Source organism: Cyanistes caeruleus, chromosome 6 (assembly GCF_971803275.1).
Source record: "Cyanistes caeruleus chromosome 6, bCyaCae1.hap1.1, whole genome shotgun sequence".
NCBI classification, from domain to species: Eukaryota; Metazoa; Chordata; class Aves; order Passeriformes; family Paridae; genus Cyanistes; species Cyanistes caeruleus.
Window position 1 is genome coordinate 7923553 of NC_141706.1, and position 22972 is coordinate 7946524.

General features: G+C 38.3%; 1 protein-coding gene across 10 annotated transcripts in view; it reads left to right on the forward strand.

The window, feature by feature from the left end:
* The window catches only part of INSC (INSC spindle orientation adaptor protein), a 130922-nt gene that overhangs the window by 55333 nt on the left and 52617 nt on the right, over window positions 1-22972 (forward strand). For 6 of the 10 annotated variants that reach the window (XM_023928634.2, XM_023928633.2, XM_086895426.1 and 3 more), the window contains 4 exons: window positions 16327-16672; window positions 17174-17226; window positions 18853-18976; window positions 21692-21805. In XM_023928634.2, coding sequence (XP_023784402.2) covers window positions 16327-16672; window positions 17174-17226; window positions 18853-18976; window positions 21692-21805 — 637 coding nt within the window. Of the gene's footprint in view, window positions 1-3431; window positions 4384-4615; window positions 4729-14696; window positions 14949-16326; window positions 16673-17173; window positions 17227-18852; window positions 18977-21691; window positions 21806-22972 lie in introns of those variants that run through there. The other 4 variants (XM_086895429.1, XM_086895430.1, XM_023928632.2 and 1 more) reach the window with 4 other exon arrangements.

Genomic DNA, 22972 nt, shown 5'->3' on the forward strand with positions numbered 1-22972 from the left:
ATAAAAATTTTGTGGGAGGGGGACACTAGAGAGAGAGAAACTACATTTCCCTCCGAGTTAGAGATGGTCCAAAATACACAGTGTTAAGCCTGCAAGTTGTTTTAAATTTAGTATTTGGGTTTCAGGAAGTTGTTTGAGTCCTTCCAGGAACAGGTGTCAGGTGAGAAGTGGAATCTAAATTACACATCTTTTTGCTTGCACTCTATGTGCCAAGTTAGTGTCGAGATTGCTGCCTGAATATTTTCTGTTAGTGACAGCTACAGAAAAGTACATCTTGCTTGAGAATTTAAGCTTGAAATGCTGTTGAGCAGGTGCTTTGAAAATATATGAAGTGATGATAAGTCTTTAATAAAGCTAAATTGATTTATCCTTGCACTTCAGATAACAGTAGAACATAGAAATCACATAGAAAACTGCATCTACTTTATTTGCTTCTCTATATAGTGAAGTCAGTTATTTTATTTTCTGTTTACATGATGGCAGCAGAGAGAGTTTTTAATCAGACAAATCAGAGATTTTTTTTCCTCAGAAGACCTTATTCTCATAATACAGGCTGCAAAAGGGAAACAATAAGAGAATATTCGGTGAACAAGCGGCTTTATATTGTGTGTGTTTCATGCATGTATTTTCCATTTGTGAGGAAATTCTGTAATCTCACAGTAATTTGTATGAAATAAATTCCTTTAGCTAAAGCTGATGACAATAACAGATTTAATATGATGCAATATTTCCTTGTTCCCATTTCTGATATATTTTCGAATCCAATTTTTTTGATGTGCTGTGAGGTATCATAAGGGATTATAAGAGGTCAAAAACCTAGTTCTGCTCATCCTTTCATTGTTTTTTTTAATGCAAAATACTGCTTCTCCCATAAAACTTCCATTTACTCATATTTGGTGACAATTGGAGGCCAATTAATTGAACCTGGGATGTATTATTGCAAAACAATGGTGTTGACTACACTTTTACACTCTGTTAGCTGTTTTCCAGGTTCTTTGATGGCCACTAAGCATTTATTATTGCTAAATAAATAATTAAGGAGGGATAATTGGCTTATTTTTGAGCAATAATACCAGAATGATGTTGGGTTTTTTGGGTTTTGTTTTTATTTTTTTGGGGGGAAACAACATTATTCTGTTTTTAATGCACTGCAGAATGTGGAGCCTGCATGCCCTTATGAATCATGGATAGCTCATTTGTGCCAGAGATTTGCTGACAGTGATCCAAACCCTGCTCTTGCTAAATGAAGAGGAATAAATAGATATTCTGCTTCCTTCTACTCACTAGGAAGGGGGGAAAAGAAGGAATTCTTATTGTGTCTTTTCTTTTTGTCATCATTTGTAATATTCTCTCAGTCTGTGTAAAAGCCACTCGGTTCTGTCCTCAGGGGTTTGTAATTCTTTTCACTTGCTCCCTTGTGAAGGTGAGATTGACACCTGTGCAATGGGGCTCTTGGCAGCCAGATTTGCTCCCTTGCTCCTCTTTTTACACTTGATATTACAAGTTGCTGTGAACAGCAGTGAGGTGAAAAGTCCTCGCTAATGAATTATTTCCCAGGAATGAGCAATCTGTGGGATTTCTAACCCACTCATCTTTACTTTTGCCAGGAAACCAGGCTGTGTTTGTTTCTTCACCTCATTCAGTCTTGTGAAGGACCCTCCTGACCTCTTGTCTATTTCAGGTCTTGGAATCCAATTGCTTTGGATTTTATATTTTAATGAGAGTGTTCTAGTTCAGGCATTCTTCACACTTCAGCTGTTGTCCACCATTCAAAAGCAACTCTATGGTAGTAAAAATAACCATTCATTTCCTTTTTGCTTTTCCTATTTGGCTCTCAGAGCTCTTCTTAGAGTTTCTTGCTTGGAAAAACTTTAGTTTTTTGGTCTTCTTCACCATTGTGTTACAGTAGCATCTGGAAGCTCCAATCAAGATGAGAACACTGTGCAATGCTCAGTGCAAAACCGAGGAAATTTCACTTAGGCTAAGCAAAGAGAGTTTAGCCAGAGAGAAGGATGGCAGGAGGTAATAAAACTTCTCATAGTATTGGTAGGAAAGCAAAGAGTAGAGCTCTACTTTTGAAGTTTCTGCTTGAATGTATCCACTAGATTGGTCTTCTGCTCTGAGTAACATTATTGTGGCTGGAAAGCCACACAAGAAATTCAGTAAATAAAAGTCTGGTTGTGTACAGCCTCCCATCATGTCTGTATAGACAAGTAGGGCAAAAAGAGAAAAATACTGCATTTTTCTTTCTGATATGAAATAAAGCACAAAGCTTACAACCTTGAACAAGAGTTACTCAGAAAACATTGTGGGAAGAGCATATTATGTTACTGAACCTGTATGGTCAGTCCAGACCCATGGGAAAAAGAGATTTGCCTGGGTGTCTCAGTGTTGGGTGGTGGTTCTCACACCATTCTGGCCACCTTGGTGCAATACTCATTGCTTATGCACATTCCACATCACGTGTGTTGTATTTGTTCTTGAAAAGTGAATTCTGTGAAGAGCATTGCTTATGGAATGGAAAGAAATCAAAGTTGGAAAAAATTCTATCAAGTTCTCCTTTGTTTGTAGAGATGTACAACCTACACTATGCCTGGGCAGTGTTTTCTTGCATCCCATGGTGCACCTTCCAAACTCTGGAGGTTCTAAGCATTCGCTATGCGTTCAAATGTCCATTAGTACACTCAAGGAGTGAAATCCTTACTTAACTGCAAAGGGTAGGAAAATCCATTGATACCACTGAGGAAAGTATTTCCTACAATTCCTTCCTAAAGTTGTATGTTTTTGAGATTTAATGTTCATTTTAGGAATGGCTTGTCATCATTGTTTAAGTCATCAGCTTTAAACATATGTAAGCTTTTTTATTATTTACTCATCTTTCTTTCTATTCTTATCTTTATTTCTATCTATTTCTAATCTTTTCTATTTTTGCCAGCATTGGATTGACAGTAGAAGACTTCATTGTAAACAAACAACTCTGTCTGAATTATTGCTGGAGGAAACAGTGCTAAACTCATTTTTCTATTATTTCTAGTCAAAATATCTGTTACCTCTTTCTGAACAATCTTCCTCTAAGTTCTCATCCATCTAGCATAGTAAAGTGCTGCACATCCATAGTATTGTTTTGCAAAGGTGGTCTCTATTTCTATGGTGTTTGTAGTTTGGCCTGTAACAGTAATGCACATTGCAAGGAAAATGCCAGAGTCAAAAGATGAAATGAAGTCGCTTGGTTGCAAGCAAACAATTCCTTTTGTTTGCTTATTTCGTTTATTCCTTTGCTTTAATCTGTTTTATGTCATTAATGGAGCTCTAGGATTTATAACAGTCGATACAAAATAGAGAAAATTCTTAATACATTAAAGCACAAAGTTTCTGCAAGTGGACCGAAGAAATTTCAAATGTAATGGAACTAGTCTCCTTTTAACTAAACAGAGATTTGCTACAGTTCTGCCCACGTGGATGTGAATGCCCCTAGTTAGCACAAAGCGTGTTGGCAGGGAAGGCCACTCCTTTCCATGCTTTCCCCAGAAATACTGTGTGTCAGTCTCTTCTCCAGTGTGCTGACAAGTGACTTCCTGCAAATGCTATCCCCAGAACCTAAACAGTGTGATGACAGCCAAGAAAAGGACTTCGCCTATGCACTCTTGGATCTTTCTCTCTGGTGACAATGCAGGTTTTGTCAGAGCCTCCTGCCTGGCTTCTAGGTCTGAAATTTCCTTCTTCAAGTGTGAGTACAGCAGGCAAAGGCTCGCCTCCTTCTCCTTCAGCCTCTGATGGATTTCTTCCCTTCTTTCCTTCTCACAAACAATTCCCTTCCCTTCAGTGAGGAGCAGCTGGTTGACGTCAACAGCTGCCATCAGCAAAAGGAGCACCCAGAAGACTCCCATGGCAGTTCCTTCTTTGAAACAGAACGATAGTGTAACCCAAGATTCAGATTCTCAAAAGAAAAAGAGGCTTCACACTGGAATAAAACTTTTGCATCATTCCTAGCCCTGAAAAAAAGCTGAAGGCCAGAGGCACTCCTCAGTGCTTGCCTGTTGCTGCAAGCTCCAAACTCAGCTGCCCAGAGGCTCCATCAGCACATGCTGATGGGGAAGGTGAGGAAAGGTGTGACCCACACGGAGACAAAACAGAAATGGCCATGTTTGAAGAGGGAGAAATCCAGAATTTTAGATGAAAGAGGAAATAAAGTCCCCCGAGCAGGAGGAGGAGAGGAGAGGCCTAACAAGCTGGTGTCAGGCCGATGAGGGAGACATTGCCCAGCTGCTCTCAGGCCTCAGGGTGGCTCAGGGCAGACTGGATACAGCAGGACCCTCTGCTGGGAGCGATAAAGCACCGTGAAGGAACTGCTGCTACGGAACTCACACGCTATCACTTGTTCACGTGTGTTTTAAATCTCAAAAGAGAGGGTTTGTCAGTTTGTCAGGCTGTCCCTCTGCTGCTGAAGGCCTGGAGATGTTGGAGGTACCTTGACAGAACCCGAGGGGCTGGCAGAAGGTCACTTACCAGCAGGTGCCTCTGAACAGTGGGTGCAGCACCTCCCTCCAGTACCAACCTTCTCTTGTTGCCCTGGAGACAGTCCTAGACTGGTGGGGTTCCAGGGTCATGGAATCCTAGAGTTACTGAATCCTGGAATCCTAGGGAAGCACAGATTCTGGCGCTGATTTTTTTTACTTCAAGATGATGCTAAGCCATCAGGTTCCCAAGAACATTCTCCATTAATTTTCAGTCAGTTGCTCGTCTCTTCTCAGTTCCAGTGTGGGATTATGTTGTTCTCAAAATTCCTTACCCTTGATTCTTTCCCTTGGGGAATTTACTTTAAGCATTTGTCAAAAGAATCATGAGTGCCTCATACCCAAGCCTCATGCAAAGTCCACTGAAGCCAGAGATGAAATTTAATTTCAGTTTTAAGGAGTGATTTCTTCATCCCATTTTAAGTTGGTGGCTCACATTTACTGCTTATGTTACAGCCCTCAGGTATCCATGATTATCACCCAGAAGCTGATGCCATATTACATTTCAGGCGTTCCAGAAAAATATGCTTTATAGCAAGGTGGCTCAGAATTCCCATTTTCAGCAGAAAAACACTGGACTCTCTTGTGAAAACATTTTTACCTCAAAATGTTTTATGATAAAACACAATGCCATCATGAGCAAAGCATGATGGAAAAAGTGATAGTACAGCCTGAGTCTTTGTTTTTAGAGGTGGCCTGAAATGCAGATACGGTGTGAGTTTGGCTTTTCATGTTGGTTGTAATTATTGAACCTGTTTTGTTTGCATTTAAACCTTCAGTTACCCTGGCTTTCTGGTTCAACACCTGCACAAAGGAAAATGAAATGCAGCCAGGAACACTAACCACATAGTTTTGGCTCTGTAAAGTGAATGGAAAGAGAAGGATGTGTGTTTGAGATAGAAGCAAAGCACAACATACAAAAGGCAGGAAAAATACTCTATTTAGGCTGCTGAACTTACTAAAAAAAATTTTATAGTGACTCCAAGTGTAAAATAGCAGAATAAAATGTTTGTATATAAGAAGTGAGAAAGGGTGGGATAAGATTGAATTGGAAAGGAAAGGGAAGACCTTCTAGTTAGGAGTAGTTAAAGATTTAGAATAAAACTGGAAATGAGATGCCAATACATGAACCTGCCAAAGAGGCACAGTAATGAATAATCTATCATTCTCTAGGCCAAACAACATTACTTTATCACTTTCCCTCTGAACAAAGGAAGTTCAGTGATTATATACATGGTATTTACTATGAAATGCATAAAACTAGTGATTAGACAAAGCAGTAATGACAAAGGGTACTTTTGAAAGTAGAGAATTAGAAGTGGATTTTAAGTATTGACAAAAAGGGGGAGAGTAATTGAAATCTCAGTGGTATGCATTTGGGGGTTGAGAACTAGAAAGCCTCCAACAACCTGTAGTTTATTTTATGGAAAAAAAAAATAGGAGGAGGACCTCAACCAACATATGCTGGTTGATTGAGATGACTGTGACTGCCTTTGCCAGTAAGATGTGATGATGAAAGCAGGAATCTCAATCCTAGACTGTATAAAATGAGATTTCTGCTGGAGCTAAGGTTGTACTAATATCACTCAAAATTACTGTTAGACTTTGTTTAGATATCAGACATGATATCAAGTCTTTCAGTAAAAAAAATAATTTCACAGGGACTACAAATCTATTCAAAGCAGGGGCCTAGAAACTACATAGTTTCATAAAAGGAATCTGAAGAATTTTGCTTGTCAAGTCTTGCAAATTAGAAGCTGGGAACATGTGTTTGCTTTCTAGAAATGCATTCAAAGATAAAATCGTATTTAAAAGAAAAGATGAAACCAAATGGGAATGAACTGGCTTTAAGAAATTCAGATTAAAAATAAAAAATCTTCCAACCAAACTTCCACTGTGATTCTTGAATAGCCATTTAATAGTACATATTTGAGCCCTCTATTTTTAGAGTGATTTTTAAGCCATTTATGAGCAAATTATCAGATCTGGTTGCTTTTAGTATCAGATGTGTAGGTTTGATGGCATAAGATTTCCTTTTCCATCTTCTTACTTCTACAGAAATATATAAACCTGTGCACAAATATTGATTTTATTTTTTTTTAATAGGAAACTGCTTTCTTACTTGAATGAGAGCACCTGAAGTATTTTTGCCAACTCATTCCAGTATTTCTGACACTGTGTTACTACTTTCAGTCTTTTAAATTTGTCTGTTGAAGGGTTAATATTCTGATGGCAATCTTAGGAAAGCCAACATCAGGCTTTTCTTACCCTTTTTTTGACAGTTTTAGCAGGAGCTGCTGTGTAATAGATGTGAACAAGGGTCTCCAAATTTCTCTAGTCTCCTGAGTGATACTGATCTCATATCTCCCTGTAAAATGCTTGTTGCTCCCTTCATTAAGTAATCCAGGCTTTACTTAATCAGTAGGGTTAGGACCTTAAATGAGTAAATAGTAGAAGGTGAAAGGCTAATGCTGCTGCTCATAATGCATGTCATAACTCTTTTGAATAAGGCACAGAGAGCTGTAGTTTTTGTTATTAAACTACAAATTAAGGCAGATTTGGAGGAAGAAAAAAACAATGTTCAATGAGGCACTAGTGCTATTTTCATGGACTCTCATGTTAGTCTCCAAATTAGTCATTGCTTGTGATTGTGTCTGAGCACTTTCACTGCCTGTGCCCTCAAATTATGTCCAGTGTTGTTTTTCTCCTTTTCACTTTCATTTCTAGTTCTCCCTCCCTGCCAGGTGTCTCTCTCTTGCAGCATATTGTTCTTGTAAGGCCATGAGGAATATTGTCCCCTTCGATTGCAAGGGTAGCCTGAGCATGGGGAAGCAGCAAACCAGGATGAGCTGTCTCGAGCACTTTCTCTCCTGTTGCTGGACTTCTTCAGTCTTCTTCACAATGCAGGAAACATGTCCTGTTATTTATGGGAGAGAGAACTGTGTGTGTACTCAGGGATCTGCAATTTAAATGTGTGCTGAGGGCAACATCCCTTCAAGATTATCAGCATGCTTCAGTCACCATGTCAGATTTTAAACTCCTGGAAGAATCTGTGCAGAAGTTCTGAGTAGATCTGTCATGCAATGTTCCATGAGGCATATTCTACTTACTTTGGGCTAAATGAAGTCAAAAGTCGTGGATTCTGCCATTGTGCACAAAGCTAAGATCTCTCAGTTCTGCTACCTCATCTGTCAGGAAAACTGTAACTGTTGCTGTCATTTGCAAAGAGATTGAGTTGTAGGATCTTTCATCTTCAGCACTACTTTTGTCTGTGTACTGGAGAACAGTTTGTTACAAACCATCAGGTAACATGCTGAACAAAAGAACCGATATCCTTCACAATCCAGCAGATTATTTGTTGCCCCATCCCTCATGTCCAAATTTTAGAGTGGCTAAAATTGCCTGTTTCTAAATCTGGTGCATTCCTTAAGTTGGATCAAAGCTCAGTAAGTCTGATGTGAGTCTGTAACAGTTTGTTAAATCTGAATATGCCAATATCATGGGGTTCAACAAATTTAGTGGTTTGGAAAACTTTCCTTGGTTTACTATCTTATAATAACATTGTAAATGCAATAATATTTATTCATTGTTAGTATGAAGTAATGATACTATACAAATATAAATTCAACAGACATACTTTGGTTGGTAATCGTTATGGCATTATTAGCATGCTCTTTGTTCAGGTTTGCCTGAAAAGAGGCCAATTATAATGTCATTATCTTGCTGATAGTGGGGCTTTTTTGCATTTTCCTCCTTTCTCTCAGGAAATGATATTATTTTACTGTGGTCTTTAACTTCTGTGAGCTCAGTGGCTTGTGTGTTTGTTAAGATAATTACTGTTTTACCAATTTAATGTGCTAGGCAGGAGGTAAGCTCCTCAAAACAAGCTTGAACAGTGCCTCAGTATCCCTTCAGCTGGTGGAGGATGAATAGGATTGGACCTACTTAAACTATTCCCATGTACAGAAAATTAATATATGATAAGTGTATCCCAGACTTAACATAAACTAATCAGCAAGCTTAGTTAGTCTGTGATTTTACAGAGTGATTTCCTTAAGTTCTGCAGTGTGCCAGCAGTTCTGGGCTGGTACAATATTTGCAGACATTTTTAGAGGAACAACTAACAGTGAGGATTTCTCAGAAAAACATAAAGATCTGAGGAGAACACTGGTGCAGTGTTTAACACTAGAATATTTCTATGGCCTTTAAAAGAGATCTGATGAAACAGCTTTAAGTTCATACATCATACCTTATATATTACAAGTGATTACTTACTGTGTTTTTGCTTTTTATTGTGTGTTTCTGTGTTTTTTCTTTCTTTACAGACTTTCCTTCAAAGGTAATCTTTGAGTAATTCTGCATTATCCATTACAAACTTAATTTGGGAAAGTGGTTACACTTTGGTAACTGTAACAATTGAGTTATCATTGAGGCAAATTTAAAAAAAAAATTTCAATACAGCCTGTTAACTTTTTTAAAACCTAGAAACTAGCTTTCATCCATGTGTTCTAAAGGTTTCAGTAATTCATACTGAAGTCACCTTTTGCCGCAGCAAAGTTGGATTGCTAGTGTTCCATTGGAAAAGAAGTAGGTAAAATTAAGAGGAAAAAAAAAAAAAAATACCCTGCAAACCATCTGGCTGTACTTCTATCTTGCTGCATCAAGTACAGAACCTAAATATTTGTAGGATTCTATTACCTTAGGAATGATCTGCACAGTAAGTGCACTCATTTAAAAAACAGGAATTTGATTCTTATCTACCTTGAAGCTACTCTGTGTATTTTAAGCTATCTCTCCAGCTAGCCCTACAAAATTTTGCCAAAATCAGTGCAAATACAATATCATGTATCTACAGGGCTCTTTTATGTGATGAATATCATGTAAAACAATGGAAGATAAATGAGCACTGTCTCTATGGCTCTTCACTCACTCCTTCCACTGAGAGCTGAGTTCTGCTGACCATTGTATTGATGTAGAAATTGGCCCTGGCTATATTGCATAGCCATGAATAATTCTGAAAAGTTGAATAAGAAAAAAATTAGAGACTATTTATGTTCAAAGAGGGGGCTAAATTCATTCAATAAGTTGTTTGTTGCAAATTAATTACCTACTACTAATTAGTATAATAAATTTGTACACAGTTGTAAGATTTGGCATTGACTTTCATTGTAGGCTTATCTGGAAGCAGTACTAAATACTATCCTTAGGATTTGTAATAAATCTGTCATATTAGGTGAAAATGGATAAAAAGGCTAAGCCTTGAAAACATAATTTGACTGAGCAGAAGCCTTTACACTTTATAAATGTGACCACTGGAATTATTCTCATGAATTGATCAGCTCTGACTTCGACACAATGTTATAAAACATGCAACTTTTGCACTTAGTGAAACTCAGTGCTAAATTGGAGCTATAACTCTTTTCCATGATAACATTTGCAATTTAAAACAGAAGTGTATGTGCTTCAAGCTGGAAGTTTTAAATCCCATTATTTTAAATTTTAAATCCCCCATTTAAATGTGGGATTTAAGTGATCTAGTCATTAACTCTCACCTTTTGTATTCATGTAACACCAACATGAGAGAGATCAATCATTTTGATATCAATCTAGCTTGTCTATCCTAAAAATCTTGATTTTTGAAGTTTGAAGTTTGTTAGTTAACTAACTGGTTAAGAGATGATAGAAAAGAGGAAAATAAAAAAAGGGGGTGAGGGGAGGAAAGAGAAATGCTGATAAGAGTGGTAAGAGAACTTTGAATATCATATGTCTCTTCTTAGATATTTAAAATAAGAGTATTTTTAAATGTCTTTACCCAGGATGAAATTTACCTGCAATGTGGTATGTAGTGCAGAAACATTTGTTTATGTTAAACATAAACAACATTAACATTTGTTTGTGTTAAATAAGGTCCAAATATCTTTAGAAGTAACTCACTTCTAACAGGCTGTTGCTTTAAGCTGGTCTCAGCCAGTGACACCAGAGGATCAAAATTACACAATTTTTAAAAGACTATGTTTTTTGGCAAGCACACTAGAATTCAGAGTATTCAAATTGCTTGTTACTCAAGCTCACTTGAGTGCTCTTGAAAACTGTGTCAAATACTTTACAACCTCAATTAAAACAGAATGACTTTTAAGAAATATTGGAGACTTCCTCTTGAATTTTCTTTTTGCACTGAATTATTTTTACAACTATTTTTACATTAACACAGCTTTTATAATGTAGGGTCTAGATAAATTGCTTTTTTGTCAACATGGCACAGTGTACCAAATTCAGTAATTTTAACTAGTGGGTAACTACTATCCATCTATGTATCTATACATCTTCCTTTAAAGAAGGAAATCCTAAAGGCACAGGAGCAGGCTATGCCCACGTGCCAAAAGAAGAGCTGGTGGGGAAGAAGACTGGCCTGTCTGAACAAAGAGCTTTGGCTGGAATTCAGGGGGAAAAGGCAACTCTATCACCTTTGGAAGAAAGAGACACTTGTGAGAGCTACAAGGATGTCATAGGGTTATGCAGGGGGAATATTAAGAGCTAAAACCCAACCAGAATTAATCTGGCTGCTGCTGTAAAAAACAATAAAAAATGTTTCTATAAATACACTGTCAACAAAAGTGGGACTAAGGAGGGCGTCCCCTTTATTGGATGTGGGGGGAAAGCATGGTGACAGAGGATGAGAAAAGGCTCAGGTTATCCAACGATTTCTTGCCTCAGTCTTTAATAGTATGACCAGCTGTTCTACAGCTTCTCAGCCCCCTGAGATGGAAGATAGGGGCAGGGAACAGAATGAAGCCCCCATATTCCAAGGGGAAATGATCACAAAAGTCTACAGGATGGATGGGATCTTCCAAAGGGTACGGAGGGTCCAGGTAGAAGTGCTTACTGTGCCATTGTGGACATGATTTTCTGAGTCTGAGAGAGTTTTCAGCCTCTCAGTGGCTGATCTGTTCCCAGGGAAAAGTTTCTTGAGAACAGTTTTCTCTCAAGGACTGTTTTATGTAAATGGGTTTTTGGTTCCCAAAACAGTGGTGTACAGATGTCCTGAATGTGTTTCTCTTGTTCCACCAATGGGACAAGAGAGGTGTTGTTCCCTTTACCAATCATGTTAAACCTGTATCAGAACACCTTATAAAAGGGGATGAGAAACCCCAAATAAAGCCTTCTTTGGGTGAAAACCTCTGCCTGCTGTGATTGAATCCACACTTCTATTTCACGTCCACTAGTGACAGGCCACTTTGCATCATTTACCAGCACATCTTTCTCTATGGAAAGGCCCCAGGTGATTGCTTTTTAGCCAGTGTGACACTTGTCTTCCAGAAGGGCCAGAAGGTGCATCCAGGGATCTATAGGCCTGTCAGCCTGACCTCAGAGCCAGGGAAGGTCATGGAGCAGCTCATCCTGGGTGCTGTCATGCAGCACATCCTGGACAACCAGGGGATCAGACAGGGGTTCAGGAAAGGCAGGTCCTGCTTGACCAACCTGACCTCCTCTGACAAGGTGACCCACTTAGTGGATGAGGGAAAGGCTGTAGCTCTTGTCTGTCTGCCTGGACTGCAGCAAAGACTTTGAAACTGTTTCCCACAACATTCTGCTGGAGAAACTGGCTGCTCATGGCTTGGATGAATATCATGTCCAGCAGGAGCAGGGCAGGGATTGTCCCCTGTGCTGGGCACTGGTGAGGCCACACCTGGAGTGCTGTGCCCAGCTCTGGGCCCCTCAGTTTAGGAAGGACATTGAGGGGCTGGAGCGAGTCCAGAGAAGGGAACAGAGCTGGGGAAGGGTCTGGAGCACAAGTCCTGTGAGGAGCAGCTGAGGGAGCTGGGGGTGTTCAGCCTGGAGAGGAGGCTGAGGAGGAACATGTCTCTTTTTATTATTGCCTGAAAGGATGGAGCAAGGTGTGGGCTGATCTCTTCTACCAAATAACCAGCAAAAGGACGAGAAGAAATGACCCCAAAGAAACCCAGGGGAGGTTTAGATTGAAAATTAGGGAAAATTTCTTCACTGAAAGTGTTGTCAAGCACTAGAATGGGCTCCTCGTGGAAGTGCTTGGGTCACCATTGCTGGAGGTATTTAAAAGCTGTGTAGAAGTGGCACTTAAGGACAGGGTTAAGTGATGGACCTGGCAGTGCTGGTTTAATGGTTGGACCTGATGGTGATAGAAGTCTTTTCCAGTCTAAATAATTCTATGATTCTATAACCATAAGGGTCTGAACCAGTTGCCAGATACTTTTGCCAAATTAGAACTGTGGGAAATCACAGAAGTAAGGTCTCTTATGCTTGAGAAAATCTTGTTTAATGTATTTAATGACCCGAAAAATAGTTATAAAAGCAGGACAATATGAGACTGTAAAATGCTAGAAGAAATTATGTGTTAATGAACATAAAGTAGTACATGTGAGGAGGTAAAGGGAACTGAAGCACAATTTCTTTCTTCACATGTATATTGAACTCTACACTATGTATTATCACTCATGGAAAAAATTCTGAAATCAAAATAAGTCTGTTTTCAGAAAGGTAAAAATGAAACAGCTCTCTGGAAAAACACTTTAGTAAAAAAAAAAAATAAATTTAAGAATTGTTGGATAATAGGGACTGTCCAGGAGATGTGCTTCAAATGTATAAATTTACCCAAATCTTGTGTCCTGTTTTCCCCATGACATCTTGGGACATAGGGAAACTACAAAAAAGCTTTTTGAAAAGTAAGTGAATGATCAGAAGGTTTGGAATGATTGGAATACTGTCTATAAGGGGACAGACTAGATAGACTGAGTTTCTATACCATGGAAATAAGATAACATAGAGAAGATGGGATAGAACAAACAAAATAATGAATTGCATGAAGAGGGTGTATACAGAACCATAATTTCATTTGCAGAATCTCAGAATATAGCAACTAAACTGTGTGCAGATCTCCAGGCAGCAAGTTTAAAATAAACAATAAGAAACACTTTTTCCTACAAAACAATAAACAATGTGAGACACTGCCACTAGATGTTGCAAAGGCCAAAAGTTTAACTGAGTTCAAAAAGGGATTAATGGCTACTTTTGTTTCATGAATTGTAAAAGCATCCTACTCAGACACAACTTCTGGATGAGGAAGTTCCTAAACCACTAATTGCCAGAAGATGGGAAGGAGGGGTTGCTCAGCTCTTGCCACACTTCTTATAATCTTTCCTTATGCATCTCCTAATGGGCATGTTGGGACCAGGATAATGGGCTAAACAGAGTTTGTTTGGTTTTTTTGTCTGAACCATTAGGGTTGTTTTTATTTTGTAGGCGTAGATTTTTTATTTTTTTTTTCAGTAATGGGGAGACAAAATGGAAATTTCCATTTTCCAAACTTGTTTTTTTGAATTCAGTAAATGCCATCTGGAATATGATTCTTAATAGCTAATTAGGGATGATCATACTTTTTTGATTTCCTCATTTTAATATGTAAAAAATGAGCCTACAAATTCATCTGCAGAATGCTTAAGAAATTTTTTTCTAAATAATCTCCAGTGAGATTTGGATGAAGGTGAATTATTTATGTATTTCATTCAAGTAATAATGATGTGTGTCTAATTTAAAGGACAATGTGTCAGAAAAGCTGACATATTTAGCAGGGGAAGTTTTTTGTCTGGTCCTGTTTCTGTTCTGTCTTGTTTCTGGTCCTGGTTTCTGTTTCTGGCCCTCTAGAAGGAGATTAATGGTATTATTTTTTGCTCTTGTTGTCAGTTAAGGAATACTAAGTTTCAGTGAAAGAATATCCTACATTCTACAGTTGTACTTCTGGCAATTAGTAGGAACAGAAGCAAACAAGGAGAGTTTCTTTAACATCTATGCTTTTTCTTTTTCTTTTTTTTTTTCTTGTACAATTCTTATTACCTTTTTTTTCTTCTTGGAGTGTAGAATGGCTTTTGGGACTAAAGGAAATACAAATTAGATTTTTGTTGTTTATTTTTTCTTTTTTTTTTTTTCCTCACTAACTTTCTATTTTAGTTTTTTGCCCATGTGAATTTATAATGTAGAGGTTTATTTCTACTTACTAAACAGAGATTTAATTAATTGTCACAGTGCACTTTGGAAATGAAAGATACATTACTCTGTGTCAAATGAGTTTATCCTGTTCTGCATGCAAACTATGCACATGGTTATAAATCATGGTCTCAAACTTCTAAAGTTGTTGTTTTTGTTTATTAGGAAACCTTGCTTCAGATCCAAAAAGGCAATAAGGAGACTACACATAGCAAGAAGAAAGTGGGCCTCAATCGATCATGAAATGCAATTACACAATATTCAGAGCTGAGTGAAATAAAGACCTTAAATAGCAATAGCCTGCAAAGTTCAAAATTAAAAGTAGTTTCATCATATATTGTGAAAAGGGAGATTGGATCAATGAAACTGATCTCTTGTATCTTGTTTGTTGTCAATTTGCATGAAACAATATTTGAGGTGAGCCTCCTTTTCCTGTGTATGCAAATACATTTTGTTTATTTATGGAATATTACTGGACTGATCTGGCAGGAGATTTCTTGAGTTCAGCTGGTGCTCACTGTATAAATGGAAGCACAAGAATTGAAAAAGGCTTCCACCTGGTCCTCCTTAGCTAATGTAATTGCAGATTTTGGTCTAGCAGTATGGCTTGTAGAACAGAACAGAACGTTACTGCTGTGTTGCTGAGTTGCAATTAATCAGCATCTGAATTAAAAGAATAAGGTCTATAATACAAACTTTCTTTTGGCCCTTTCTGGTATAGCATCATAAAATCTGAACATGTAGATTGGAAATGTTGACAGAAGATAGACAACAATCTATTACACTGTTATATTAACTGTAGGATACCAATATAAGCTAGAAAAAAATATTTAAATCCATTTTCTCTTGTTTTCACTTAATCTAATTCTACCTTTCATTTTCAATTCTTTGGAAAACTTAAGTATGATTTGGGTGAGAATTAAGGTATTTTTATTAGAATCTGGTGCCTTATAAGAAAAAAATTTAGGCATCTTCATCTCAAGACTCTGAAATTTGTGATCCCTCAAAAAATGAGCTCAGAATCCGTGCAACTTCTGCTTCATGTAGCACATTTTACTGGCTGGAGGGTGCAAGGGCACAAAATGCAGGCTCACTGCCCTTGTGTCAGGCTGCACTTGTCAAGAAGCTTTTCATCCCTACTGGTTCACATCATATTTGTTGTAGTGTAAAAAATGTGCTTTGGAAGTCAGTGTGCAAATTGTACAGAGAGCAGTGAGAAATAAGGAGGAAGGTAAAGGTCTGGTCAGGAAGTAGAATCCAGCTGAAGTTTAAGGGATTGTGACACGGAACAAATAGATATTGCTGGCAGTATTGTTCAGTGTCTTGGTTCGGCTGTGTAAGTTTGGAAGGGCTTTGGAGAGATGCTGCAAGGTAAAATTTTATTTTAAGCACTTGATAGGCCAAGTGTCTAGAAAATCCTGATAGTCCCATAAACAAGTAAACACCCGTAACTTTGCTCCTTCTCCCATCTTAAACTCAGAATGTACAAGAAACATTTTCCCCAAAAAACATAATCAAAACTTCTTTTTACTTATCTCTAATATCCACTGATTTTTCAGATACCATTTTATAACAGAGTATGTGGCGTAAAAGAGATTAGAAATCCAGAACTTGCTTTTGGAGTGAAAAGCTAAATGTGTCACTGTGTTACTGCAAGTAAGCTGTTTGTTCAATTATTTGCCTTTTGTCAACCAATTGCAACCTAGTAGTGAGTGCAGCTGTATGATGCTGGTGGTGGTTATTCTAAGGTTGTTTTGCTTTTCCTCATTCTTCCCTCTCCTTCTTTGCCTTCCAGCCTGCACCTAATCCAGGTGGACTCTGTTCAGCGATGGATGGAAGACCTGAAGCTGATGACAGACTGTGAATGTATGTGCATTCTCCAGTCCAAGCCCATCGGCATTGAGAAGGACGAGCAAAATGAACTCATCCTTTCCTCACAGCACAGCACTTGTGATAACTTGCAGCTTCTGCTGAAGAGGGCTTGGATCATCAGCACCGAGCTGACCAGGATTGCTCAGAAGCTGGAGAAGAACAGGTGGCAGAGGGTGCACAGCATGACGGTGAGAGTCAACTGCCACGTGCGTTCCATGATAAACGAGTACAACACCTTCACCAGGAGCTCTTCAGAAGAAATGCACCAGGTGAGAGGATGCCTTAGCTGTGACGTCATGTTACTCTCACTTTTTTGAATTTTTGTTTTATTGTAATAATTAAAACTTGCTTTAAACAATCTGTAAAAAAATCTTGCATACTGGTACTGGTCCCCTGTTTAAGACTTTCCAATCCCTTTTTACCTATGGAAATATTCTTGACTTACTTTGGATCCTATTTTATCGTCAGCTGTTCTGAATGTTAATAATGCTGACAAACTGCATGGAAATAATGTTTTGCTTTTGAGGACTAAGTATTTTGGCACCCCATCTCTGAGTTCCTTTGCATTTAAAATACAGAAAATGAAACTTTTTTGTTAACCTCAGTTTTATCTCTACCTGTTTTATTCAGAAAAGTAGATGAAAGGTGATCATATGAAATATTATGTTTCAAGAGGGTTTTTGATTAACAAACAAGGATTATTTAATTTTGTAAAGCAATTGCGTGTATGGATATAACTTTAAAACCACTTTATCTTGCTCTCTCTGCAGCTTGAAAAGCTTTTAATAGACAAGTGTTCAGAATTTACAGCATTCACAGAAAGGTAACTTAAATTTTGTAGTTGAAACATTAATTTTGGTGTTTTATTATGTTGTAGAACTTCTAATGAGAAGCACAAATCCATAGGCACCCTTAATTTTTTGAACTAGGCTGCTGTGCTGCTACAAGGCTTTCTAAATGTTGTTTAATGTCTAAATGTCTAAATCTCCAGTGCATGAAGTGAGTTGCTTTTATCTAAACGGCATCCTAATGAAAGATGGGATCTGCTGTTGCATCAGAGTCTGACATAGGTGCAAAGCTGCATGCAAGTGGATTTTTCAGGACTTTTAGACATCAAGGGAGAAAGTCTGGCTGTGACAGATATCAGTGACAAAGTTCCCTTCTAGTTCTGTGGAGTTGGGATCTCAGCTGGTGTGAAAACTTGGGTTTTGAGGCTCGTACTACATGTTCCTGTATGAGCACATCCATGCATTGGAAATCAAACCAAAGTAAAGATACATTCCTTTAAACTGTAGGTATAGGTTTATTCATCTCCCTGCACCCTGGAATGCTGAGACTGGAAAACAAAAATCTCCGTAATTCTTCTCATGCTATTTCCACTTTCTAACATAAGTTACCCATTTCCTCCAGCACAGTTCAACCACTCTGTTTTGGTTTGCTTTAAACATTGTGCAAGTCAATCTGTTTTGGGGATATCATCAGGTTAAAAAAAAGATCCAATTATCAGGAAATAACATTTTTTGGAGAACTATTGCTTTTTGGCAAACCCACACCACTCACTTTGTGTTTTATATTCTGCTATGAGACACATTGATTAAATAATGAGCTTCAATCTCAAATTGTCTGTCCCAAGTCAGCCCTCTCCCTTGTCATTTTGATAAAAAAATTATATAGGTGGCTGACAGACAGATGAAGCTCAAAAGGTGACATGTGTGTAGGTAGAGAGGCTGATCCCCCAAACTGTATCTTCCATTACAGTGGCCTGCCTGGGTGGAAGATGTTTTGATGATACAAATTAATGTGTTTCTGTGAGGAAGTATTCATTATTTTATTTGAATTGTATAAAGTTTTCCATCTTCATCTCATTTCTTCAATTATAGCCAAACATCACTGGTTACAGGATAACTGTAGCAACTCTGTAAAGGTATCTTTCTGTATGGAGGGCTAAATTCAATTTTTGATTATGCTGTTTAACTCATCTGGACACACATTTCTTTCTTCATCCTTATCCTGCTATCATTAAACTATGACAAAGAAGGTAAAGAAAAGAAAATTACTAAAAGCCCTTCATTGATCATGAAAGATGGGTGGATATGCACAGCTGCAGTTGAAATGCAAGCACCCAAGAGTGAAACTTTCAGCATAAGAGGAAAAGAGCAGTGTTGCACTGTATAAACACACAGCATCTGCAGCAAAATTTGGCCTGCACTCTGTGAGGTAAATTGTCATCCCAAAATTATTCAGTAGTGTCCACTGTTATCCTTTCATGGTATATTTACTCTGTGTAGACAAAGCTTTGACTGAAGTCTGGAATGATGCTAATGACACAAGCTCCTTGTGAACAGCTGAATTCCAGTTATATCCTGTGATTAACATAGGCCTCACCTCTGACAATCAGGTCTGTTACATCTTTTTTTCCTTCATCCTTTTCCCATCTCTTTCTTTTCAGGTGCTTACAGACAGAAGATAAAGAGATTCTGAAGTCCATGAAATCTTGTGTTAATGAAACACTCACAACCGTTGCCCAGTATTTTGGCCAGTTGATAGAGCTGGTTTTAACACAAGAGGCACAGGTTAGTTCATAGTAAAAAAAACCCAAACAAAAAAGGTCTTCTAAAATTGTTGAATCTTGAGGGAAACTATCCATTACAGCTATCCAAGGCTGGGTTGGATGGGGCTTCTGAGAAACCTGATTTAGTGGAAGATGTCAACTAGACATCTAGAGATGGCAACTAGATGATTTTAGAGGCCCCTTCCAACTCAAGCCATTCTATAATTCTGTGATTAAGAGAAGGATTAGAATTACAGCTCTCAACTTTCAACAAACCTATGATCAATACCTCAGATACGTTGCAATGAGATTTAGGTGTTTGCATTCTCAAATTCTCCAATAAACTCAAATCCCCAAAAAAATTATATTTTGGCTCAGCATGTTACCAATTTTTCCTGATATCTCTTTCTTGCAAGCCATCTAAATGAGGACTTCTGGTTGCCCCTTCCAGCCTTGCCCATTCTGTGATTCTGATTCTGTGAAATGCACTGAGCAATTACTCTGAGGCTGCAAATGCATTAATTTTTTTCCATTAGATAATTATCAAAATAATAGCAACTTGTAAGTCTAGCCAACCTATTTTGACCTTCCTTCCTTCCTTCCTTCCTTCCTTCCTTCCTTCCTTCCTTCCTTCCTTCCTTCCTTCCTTCCTTCCTTCCTTCCTTCCTTCCTTCCTTCCTTCCTTCCTTCCTTCCTTCCTTCCTTCCTTCCTTCCTTCCTTCCTTCCTTCCTTCCTTCCTTCCTTCCTTCCTTCCTTCCTTCCTTCCTTCCTTCCTTCCTTCCTTCCTTCCTTCCTTCCTTCCTTCCTTCCTTCCTTCCTTCCTTCCTTCCTTCCTTCCTTCCTTCCTTCCTTCCTTCCTTCCTTCCTTCCTTCCTTCCTTCCTTCCTTCCTTCCTTCCTTCCTTCCTTCCTTCCTTCCTTCCTTCCTTCCTTCCTTCCTTCCTTCCTTCCTTCCTTCCTTCCTTCCTTCCTTCCTTCCTTCCTTCCTTCCTTCCTTCCTTCCTTCCTTCCTCCCTTCCTCCCTTCCTCCCTTCCTCCCTTCCTCCCTCCCTCCCTCCCTCCCTCCCTCCCTCCCTCCCTCCCTCTTTGCATGCTCTACTCTTTCTCACATATAAAAACCTCAAATGTAACTATTCTCAAATAATTTGTCCATGTTTTAGAGGTGATGTTATGCTGAAATTTTGTGTTGTTGCATCAGAAAAAGAGGAAAGGAGAGGCTTAGTGAACACACATAGTTAAAATGTATTTATTGGAGTGCCAAAACAAAATTAATGCATGCTGTTGGTTAAACTCTAACATGTCCTGATGTGTTAAGATGGCAAAAAAAAAAAAAGTTGTGGTTGTTTCAGAAACATCCCTTGTAGTTTTAAAGGGTTATTACTTGGAGGTGATAATATTCCAAATATACTTGCAGAATTACAGTCAAACTAACAAACTACTTCCTAATTCTCGTTGTTTGGAATTTATGAGCACTACATAAAATGAATGAGTTGAAGTGTGTAAATAACTTTGCATATTTCAAATTCATTGAGCAGGTTACCATTGTTAAGATGTTTATTCTTTTCAGTCAGAGGAGCAGTTCTTCACTGCTGATATTTCTGCCTTTGGGCATCTTGGCACCTACTGACACACCTGAAGTCCTACTCCCTTTTTCTTTTAAGGGAGTGGAATTACTGATGCTACATCATCCTGTGTGCATTTGTGTGGCTGAAGGACTTGGATTAGAACTCATTAATAAAAACAATTTTATGAACAGTTTTCTGAGCCACTCAGTCAGGCTATGTGCCCACATCTGCCATAAAAGCACATTGTCTGGGGGTAGTTTTCTGCTCTGAAGCAGACTAAGTGTCTGTGTGAGAGATTTCAGCTTAAATTGCATAAAGAGCTTTTTTTCTAATCAGTGTATCAGGATTTAATTCAGGATAGGTTCATATCAAATTGTGAACTCTTAAGCTATGTCTTTTATGGAGAATTTTTCTAATGCATTATTATGGAGCATTTTCCTAATGCTAAAGGTGGAAGAACAGAACCTCTTAAAGGCAAGGTAATTGAATTTTGTATAAATAACAGTGTAATATGTGGGATACTTCCTTGCATTTCTTTCAAAGCTGGATTAAATACAAAAACGCTTACCTTCCTCCTCCTAGGAAATAGAATTATTTATTCTAGTGATTCTATGTCTTGTTTCAGAAACATTAAATGAAATAAACTTTGTGTTCTTTTTACAGCTGTGTCTCTAAAGCTGCAATGACTCAAATGCAAAAGCAAGATAATTATTTACAAATATTAAAAAATATTTGATCTCTTTCATACATTGGAGAAATAAACTATATTTCTTTATAAGAATGTTTATTTGTCAGTGATGTTTTGACTGAGAGTAGTGATGAACCTTAGATGTCTAAGGTTCCTAGTGATGCCTTAGAAGGCAGTGTAAGAAATGGTGTAGCAATGTTCCTTATAAATAAGGTGGAAATCTTGTATCACCATGAGATTCAGTTTCTACACTAACTAAATTAGTCGCCATCTGAAAATTCAGGTACAATCCCAGATCAAACACAATAACAATTTAATAAAAACCTGGAGAGCTCCACACCAAACCTTCTCATGCATGTACCCATTGTCTTGCCCTGTTAATATTTTTAAATATCACTATCCTTGGTTATACCTACCCAGATGCAGTGATATAAATGTGTGTTGTCAGTCTGACTCCTCCAGTTTTTTTCCCTGTATCCCCCAGAACCTGCTGAGGCAGATAGAGCTCTCTGGCAGTCTGTACATCACCGAGTCAGCCATCAGCAGTTTATTCAGCCTTGCCCAGGAAGGCGCTCACCTCTGCCGCATCATAGCCAAGGTAAGGGATGGATGGAGCAACCCAAAGCAAACTAGCAGTGCAAGAAGCTCATCTCACTTAAGAGCAACAAAATTTACTCAGAAAAACTACTGTTTTCTCTTCTTCTGGTGCTTTTGCAAGACTTACAACTCTACAGAGTTTACTACCACAACTATCTCAGTAGAGGTTTTTTTTTCCAAAGAGGACCACATCCCCCCAGTCTTTAATATAATTAAGCACAATACCTGTGCAAGCAGCTTCAGAAGTGGGGTCAACTCCAACAGGCTTCTCAGCATTGCTTCAGTTGCAGTTGTCATCTATCTGGAGGTATTATCCCTCCATCATTTTGGGAACATTTTAGTGTCTCTCCTTTTTAAATACCGGCCATGTAAATGGAGAGAAACTTCACAATAGGCCATGGCTGTGGCTGACTGTGCAGAGAAACAGCAAGACCTCTTCAGCTGAGTGTTCTAACAGGGGGGTTAGAGATAATATTAATTATATTTATATATATATATGTATGTATGTATGTATGTATATGTAACATTATTATATTAATTATATATATTATTAAAGATACAAATTTAGAGATACTTTGAATTCAGTATTATCCTTTTACAGAAGACCCATCACTGCAGTTACTTCTGTCAGTGTGTGTTCTCCTTTACTGAGTAGTTGGTGCTAACTTTTGGTATAAATGAGTCATTCTGTCAAGATCCATGATACTGGAAATCCCTGCAGAGTTTGGATCTTGAAAAAGTGAGAAAGATGGGACATGGTGTCTTGTTGAAGATAGGATGATCACAACCACAGGGCATGCAGAAAGACGAAAACCTCCCTTCCCCAGCTACTGCTTGTGAAGTGCTGTGCCAGTTCCTTGTCCTGCTCAGAGGCAGGGTTAGACAGCAGCATTTAATTACTTCTGTGTGCCTTTAGGTGGATATTTGCACCATAAAAGGTACTCCTCTATTCTGAAGGCTGAGAATGAGCCAGACTGAGAAACCTGTAGTAGATTCCGCCAACAGCCTGAGGGGTTTGTTTTTTTCCTAAATTGGTATTTGAGCTCCACTCAGTGGTACCCAAAAACAATGGTAAAATGTTGAGTATTGGGGAAGTGCAGAATTAACAAATTAATGAAAATTGGTCTTGGACTTTTCATCATTTTACAACTGCCATAACAGTTTAATT